The following is an 8,169-nucleotide window of genomic DNA, read 5'->3' as shown; positions in this document are numbered from 1 at the left end:
CAACAAAGCCAAAGGTACTTTACCCTAATTGCTCCAGTAAAATCACCCAGCTAAATCATGAGTAAATAACTGTAAATACCTCAACACTGTGTGAGTCGCTTCGGAGAAAAGCGTCAACTAAACGAATAAATGTTAAAAAAAAAAAAAAAAAAAAAAACAAAATTAATGAACTACCGATACTGTATTATAACAGTGGCGACGATCATGACTGAATGTCATAAGACCGGGCTCCACGTGCTCGGTCACGTGACACGCATCGAAATCGAAAGTGCTGCAGGGGAGTTAAAGAGCGACTGTTTCCTCCTCCTCTCAAGCGCGGCAGGAGTCGGGAGAAAGAGCGCAGGTAGGTGGCCGTTATTGATGTGATGGACTTTAAACCGCGGCTGGCTGATAAAATATAAGATGAATAATTCAGAAACTGTGTGTTTGTTGCTCGTACAGGTCCGTTCGTTACTGCTTACGCTTCCAAATCCAATGGGTCGTGTGCGACTCACCTGTTCGACACTGATCTGGTCACTGCTGGTGTCAATCAATGATACATAAATACACAACAGAGGCTTCAGAAATTGGCCTGCAGCTTTGCTTTTCGTGCGCTTTGCTTGTTGTCGAATCATTTCCATCCACATAATATAATATAATCTAATATAACACTTCCTCTTGTAACACACAGAGAAGCCCAGTCTCTGCGCAATTGCGCAGACTGGGCTTCTCTGTGTGTTACAAGAGGAAGTGTTTCTGTAACCTGAACTCCTTTCTAACACTCACAGGATCTTTTTTTTTTCCTCTGCTTTCACATACACAAAACTACTGCTGGTGCATGCAGGGCTGTGCTTTCACCTTTATCACTTTGGTGATACACTAGCTGTTGCTGTGTAAATGCACTTTTGGGGGGGATGGGGGTGCAGATTGTGGAACTTTGTCTTTCATCATGAGAAAGGAACATGGCTGAGTCATCATGTGCTTCTTGCTTTTTTTTTTTTTTTTTTTTTAACTCTCGTTTCCTCCTTTTGTGGTGTCACACAGCACACTCGTTGTCTGAAGCTGCTTATCCGAAGTGGGGTTGCGGTAAGGCGGAGCCTAATCTGGCAATGCAGGGTGCAAGGCTGGAGGGGGAGGGGATGCACCCGAGATGGGACCTGTCTGCTGCAAGGAACCCCAAGCAGGAGTCGAACCCCAGACTCACCAGAGAGTGGGACCTGGCCAAACTTGCTGTGCCTCTGTGCCACTGCACCCGCCCCCCCCCCCCCCCCCAGTTCCTAGTGTCACTGAAGGACAAAAAAAGAAGTTTTGAACAAAGAAGTTGGAACTTGTCAAATGTGACCGCTAACCTTGATGTCTTTATCAATCAGAGAAGTAAGGATCTTTGGGTGTAATGATTTTCTTCTTAATATTTTTAAGAGGATCGATAGAAGCCTGTGGACTCCTGAGTTCATCCACCTTATACTGGGAGGTTCTGTATATTGGGAGTTAGGCTATCACAAAGTCATATGTAATCGTATGTATTTGTACTTTGCAGGGGGGTTGTGGTGGCGTAGTAGGTTGGACTGGGTCCTGCTCTCTGGTGGGTCTAGGGTTCAAGTCCTGCTTGGGGTGCCTTACGATGGACTGGCATCCCATCCTGGGTGTGTCCCCTCCCCCTCCAGCCTTATGCCCTGAGTTGCTGGGTTAGGCTCCGGCTCCCTGCAACCCTGTGTAGGACAGGCAGTTTGTGTGTGTGTGTACTTTGCAGCTCAAATGTCCTGTGTTTCTGCATTTTTATAAGTAGATTGTAGAATTGCACCAGCTGCAGAAGTAGGCTGTGGATAAGTAGCTTCCAATAGAGGGAAATCCCATGGTAATTCCTGGCTAAACAGGCCCAGTTCTAGTTCTTGCTAACTCATTATTTTTCTTGCTTCAGAGAACATCATGTGATATTTTACAGCTACTGGCTTTAAATGGCTCTGTGGATATGAAAGTGATCTGCGGAACCTTCCTGAAACCACTGACCTGACATCTGACTCTTTCTCTGAAAATGTGCATTGATTTAATCTCATCAGTGTTATTGTAGTTCCTGTTGCACTTAATTTTGTTTGATTTGTAAACTATTGGTGTGTCGTGTTCATCTTTTAATGACTTTAGGGATGATAGGAATCAAAAGATGTAACAGGTGCTTCATTAGATAGAGTCCTCCTAAACCTGGCTTGGGGCAGGCAGTAGTATAATAGTGAGAGCCGTCACCTTGCGTTCTGAATGTCCGGGATTCCAGTCCCCACTCTTCCTGTACTACCCTTGAGCAAGGTACTCACCCTGAATTTTTCCACTAAAAACCACTCTAAAACTATACAAATTGTTAAATAATTGCAGTCCGCTAGTATATAAATCAAACTTGAAATTACATTGCTTTGGGGGCAAAATGGCAGATAAAGTTACTAGGTTTTTCCTGCAGAAGATCATTGGAAGTCTATTGGAACAAATGGTTCAACCTTTCTACTCTGCTTAGTTGAGTTGTTCCAGCAGTGTGAAATGTCACTCATTGCTCTGTGTCTGAATAAATAAGACACTTGTGTAATCAAGCAGGCAAACATGTCGTCCCCGCGCCCCACCGAGACCACTTCCTGCACTGTCCTAAATCCTGAGTCATAGCGATTAAGAACAGTGGCTGATTGTAACCTGAAGGATATAGTTTCAGATCTCGCAGGGGCTCAGCTGTAGCACCATTAAGGCCAACACATAACCTCATTGCTCCAATGAAATATCTTGCTGTACTGTATAGATCAGTAAAATTATGTAGTACATTGTTTTTGTTTAAAAAAACATCAGCTATTCAATGCAATGAATAATTTGCATTTCATGTGTGCCAGCTGATGGTTTTTATTCAAAACAGCTTGCAATATGTATAAAGATGGGTATTTTTATTGGAGCAATTCAGGGTTCAACAGCAACTATGGGAATGCAACTGTCAGGTTCTTGTCTTCAGCAGCTATGCCACCAGTTGCTGGAAACATACTAAATGTCTCACTCCCATGCCTTGTTGGAAATGGAAAAATTAGTAGATGCATTTTAAACTGTATTCACGTTTATAACACCTCTTCCGAACCCATGCGCTTCGTCTCTTGTAGGATGTGGACCTTTTGTTTTATCTGCTTGCTCTCGGCCGTGTCCCTCAGCTGGGCGGCACCGCGGTTATCTCCACTCTCACATGAGATGGTGGCCCATATCAACAAGGCCAACTCTACGTGGAGGGTGAGGACATACTTTTATCCTTATTGCTGACATTTCTCTCATCATAAAGTAGTCTTTATAAATAAACTGAAGAAAAATATTTTTAGCGATCTGAGTTCCCTAAATAACTTCCCGTCAAGAGTTGAACCCTTCAGTTCCTCCTTTGCCTAAAAAAAAAAAAAAAAACCACACAAGTGGTCATAAAGAATTGGACTCGACTGGCTGGCACTTCCAGCACTTTTCGGGTACTTAAACCAGGGTGTTAAGATATCATACTCCATCTGGCTTTACTTAGGCTGGTCACAACTTCCACAGTGCTGACTACAGCTATGTGAAGAAGCTGTGTGGAACGCTCATGGATGGACCCAAGCTCCCTGTCTTGTGAGTGGCTTTGGTTTTCTTTGGGGCGGCACATACTGCCCCTTAGGAGGAGATGCAAAAATCTCCTATAACCACTGTCTCAATTTCCATCACTGCGGTGCTTCCTCACCCCAGTTACTGCACGTCTTCATCTGAATCGGCTTACAGTTTGGTAATTTGTAAAGGACCATTTCCCAAGGGTGCAGTAGCAGGCCCATTGGGGATATGAAGACACCCAATAAGGTTGCAGTATTTCATTAAGCGCTGCTCTATGTTCGTGGGACAGGCTGATCTGTGATATGGGAGAGATTTATGTATGGATGAGTGACCCAGTGTAAGCAGTGTATCTAGCAGTGTAAGTCACCACGGTGAATAAGGTGTGTGGGCTGATAACACTACATAGAGTTCATTGGAAGTCGCTTTGGAGAAAAGTGTCTGCTAAGTAAATGAATGTAAATTTAAAAACAATGTGTTACTGAGCTGTGTAAGATGCAAGAGGATGTTCAGTTTTGAGCAGTTCAGGGGCCACCCACTAATGGAGTATCTTCACGTCTCAACAAAGGGAGCAGTATGCAGGTGACGTTGAGCTTCCCGAAAGCTTTGACCCCCGGGACCAGTGGCCCAATTGCCCCACCCTGAAGGAGATCCGAGACCAGGGGTCCTGTGGTTCATGCTGGGTAAGATGTGGAATTTATGTGCAGCGCGAGTTGCCAGTCGTTCATCCTCCAACAGGGATGATGGAGGTTAGCTTCATGTAACATTGCCAGTTTCTGATGCCCCCCACTTCATCTCACACCCCAGGCCTTCGGTGCTGCAGAGGCAATCTCTGACCGAGTCTGCATCCACAGCAACGGCAAGATGAGCTTAGAGATCTCATCTGAGGATCTGCTGACATGCTGTTCAACCTGCGGTTTTGGGTGAGTGTGTGAACGTGCGGGTGTCTCGTCCAGAGCAAAAGAGGTGACCTGTAGGTGAGGTGAAAGGTGGTCTGCAGAAGAGGTGATCGTGCCATATTGTACACGTTGAACATAGTTAGAAATCAGCAGATAGTAGCAAAAAGGGTGCAGTGTTTTATTTGTGCAGTGTAAGACCAAAAATACATCTGCAGGATGTGCTATCTTAGAGTGGCAAATGCACTACTCTGTTAAAAGTAATCTCTTGTAAAGTAATAGAATGAATCCCCCACCCCCAACTGCCATGTGAGGCTTTCATTTCAGAGAAGTTAAGAGCTATACCAGTTTCATATGTGTGTTGTACTCTGCAGGTGTAACGGCGGATACCCATCCTCTGCCTGGAACTACTGGACGAGGGAAGGCCTGGTGACTGGTGGGCTCTACAGTTCTCATGTGGGTGGGTGTCTCTCTCTCTCTGTGCGTGCGTGCTTTTTCCCGGAAAGGATGTGAACTGCAGACCTGTCACACTGGTCTAACAGCATAACACTGATTTATTCTTAACATTTTTTTAACCATGGTGTGTTTGCATGGTTCAACTGCAGGCTGCCGACCCTACACCATTCCCCCATGTGAACACCATGTCAATGGCTCGCGGCCCCCCTGCACTGGAGAGGAGGGGAACACGCCCAAGTGTCTGTCCCAGTGTGAGGATGGATACACTCCCTCCTATTTCCAGGATAAACACTTTGGTAAATCTAAGCAAACTGAAAAAGCTTTCAACCTGATATTTACTCAGTACAGAAATGAGAACTTCTTGGGGTATAATATTATTAATTCTGTGCCGTCTTTCACTGAATGGTATAACTGCATCCTACTTGTTCTGTAAAACGCAGGAATGACAGCCTATCACGTTCCATCGTCGGAGCAGCAAATTATGATCGAGCTGTACAAGAACGGCCCAGTGGAGGGTGCCTTCTACGTCTACGAAGACTTCCTCAGCTACAAGAGCGGTGCGGATACACACAATAATGCATTTTCTCTTTTGGGATAACAGAAAATTTTTGGCTCGGAAAACAAGTTGGTTCAGCCAAATGGATATTAATATACAAGGTCGTTCTTACTCTAGTCGTTTGGGTTAAGGACCTTACTTAAGAGCCCGTGTCTGAGGACTTGAATGTAAACGTCTATTTAGAATGACTATCTGAACGATCAGCTAGGTTATAGTCCTACAAGCAATTTGTCACCTGCTACTGAAAAGTTTTTGTTCATGAAATTAAATATTTAAGTACCCCTTTGGAAACAGTGGCTATAGATGAACATATGTTATTTACCTTGGCTGTAGCTATGGTCTCAGATAAACTCTCTAACTTGAAGCTCTCTGAGACTGATCTTAATGCTTTCCTGTCTTTCTCAAACTTCCCAGGTGTGTATCAACTGTTACGGGTGGTCTTGTTGGTGGCCATGCCATTAAGATCTTGGGTTGGGGAACAGAGAAGGGTACTCCGTACTGGCTGGCTGCCAACTCCTGGAACACAGACTGGGGCGATAACGGTAAGATATGGGTGTGTGATGAAGCTGTGAGACCTTTAGAGCTTCTGCTCCACATGGTTTAATTAACACTAGTAAAAATTTAATTCCAAGGATTTACATTTTGACAGATTTTTGGTGGATCCTTAATGGAGTTCAAATCTTACCAACAATCAGTGGTCATTATTGACTATCATTATCTTTCCATGTCAGGATACTTCAAGATTTTGAGGGGACAGAACCACTGCTTGATTGAGTCTATGATTGTTGCTGGGATCCCCAAGAACTGAAGGTGTGCTGAAAAGAGTACCAGGAGGATGAAGCTCAGCTGTAGTGTTTTAAAAAGGGACTTCCTGTAAAGTGTTCCATGTATGTAGCCTGTGTTATGTGTACTTTTCATATTTGATCTATGTGCTAATTGCTTACTGCTGTGTACTTGTCCAACAATCATACTTTTGTAATTATTGAAACAAAGATGTTTTATATATTTCCTTTCTCCAATGGAATTGTGGCTTGACTTGACTTTTCAGAGTTTGTGCACACAAGACAGTAAGTTAGAGATGTGATTTCAGGGCCAGAAAAATTCTTAATATCTTTTTTTTTAAACTTCTGTGAACAACATTTTGTATTTTAATTCTGTTGTCTTATTTGCCATGTTCTAATCATAATCTGTGAAAGTATATAAAAAAAAAAAAAAAAAACCCTTTAAGGTGACATTTTGCTAAATTGATATGTGTGGGGGGTCCTGCTGTTTGGCGGGTCTGGGGTTCGAGTCCCGCTTGGGGTGCCTTGTGACGGACTGGCGTCCCGTCCTGGGTGTTTTCCCTGTGTCCCCTCCCCCTCCGGCCTTACGCCCTGTCTTAGGCTCCAGCTCCCCGTGACCCTGCTCGGGACAAGCTGCTTCAGCCTGTGTGTGTGTGAGTGATATTTATGGAAGTGGTCTTGTTAAATAAGCAGAAGTCAAATCCCATAAATCTGACTGTCCACTATTGGAGAACATGACATTAGGTAGGAGCTGTAATGACTGTGGTCAACCTCAATAGCAGAAGTGGTAAAGAATTACTCCGTTACCTGTACTTCAATAATTTCTGAAGAAATTGTACTTTTCCAAGTAGATTCTGACATTGATACTTTTCACTTTTGAGTACATCTGTTACTAGAAAAAGGTACTGTTATTAGGTTACATTTTTGTCTCCCTATTCTTTTAATTTTTTCAAACGTAAAGTTTAAATTTAATCTCGGTAAAGTTTCCTAACTTACACTGTTCAACATTAGCCACCCCTTGCCACAGATTTAATTGGCTTTTTGACATTTACTTTTTCTGGACTACTGAATGAATGCCTATTCTACACCTCTTAGCGCAATGTCGATCAGCACTGGAAAATGTAAACAATAATATCACTTCTTCCAATGCTATATTGCCTCTTATTGCAGATATTGTAAATCTCAGCACAATCAAAGTGAAGCAACTGAATACTGTTCAGTGACTATCAGTTCCTGCAGGCAACATATATTTAATCAAAATCTCTCCATAAATTGTCTTCCACTGAACCGCCCAGTGTTTTAACAGCACATTTGAGGACATTCTTATTTCAGCCGTGTTGACTTAGTGAATTTATTTTCAGACCTTGAAGTTTTCAAGGTGTTAACAATTCAATTAAAATGTTAAGCATAAAATCTTTAGCCACAAATGCATAAAAATGTACACATTCTATACACATTTTGCATACAAGTTAAAGATCCAAAAAGAAAATAATAAAAAGCTAATTACAACTGCAATGCCCATGTGTCATTCTCACAATTTTTTACTTTGCACCACAGATTTCAAGTGTTATTTGTATCTGGGGAAATAGTCACTTGTTATCCTAAACCCCATAACTTGCATATTAGTAAAGTATTTTGTTACAGGCTGTGCAGAGGAAAAAACAACAAAAACAGATCTGACAACAAAACACACATGCTTTGTTTTTTTTTTTTTTTCGTTGCTAAGAAAGATTTTAAGAGAAAAATATCCCTAATAATCCTCATAATCATTAGGACAAACTTTTTCAGGTGATATGGAAACAAGACAGTTACATCAATTTAAACAGCAATAATTTAAAACAATGTTCTTATCTGTTTCATATTGACTGATATTAAAATTATACATAAAATATCCAAAATACAAACAATGCATAAATATAGGTGC

At 42.3% G+C, this 8,169-nt stretch overlaps 1 protein-coding gene across 1 annotated transcript; it reads left to right on the top strand.

The window, feature by feature from the left end:
* Positions 1 to 277: 277 nt before the first annotated feature.
* On the top strand, positions 278 to 6,502 carry LOC108923063 (cathepsin B-like). The gene is given in 11 exon segments (XM_018733524.2): positions 278 to 343; positions 3,099 to 3,222; positions 3,497 to 3,582; positions 4,124 to 4,238; positions 4,363 to 4,478; positions 4,826 to 4,911; positions 5,057 to 5,203; positions 5,348 to 5,464; positions 5,878 to 5,886; positions 5,889 to 6,005; positions 6,195 to 6,502. Coding segments are annotated over 10 exon segments (993 nt in total). The 5' UTR covers positions 278 to 343; position 3,099; the 3' UTR covers positions 6,272 to 6,502.
* Positions 6,503 to 8,169: the final 1,667 nt, after the last annotated feature.

This window comes from Scleropages formosus, chromosome 15 (assembly GCF_900964775.1).
Source record: "Scleropages formosus chromosome 15, fSclFor1.1, whole genome shotgun sequence".
Classification (NCBI taxonomy): Eukaryota; Metazoa; Chordata; class Actinopteri; order Osteoglossiformes; family Osteoglossidae; genus Scleropages; species Scleropages formosus.
Note: the sequence above shows the minus strand (reverse complement) of the source record. Positions and strands in the feature narration are given on the sequence as shown.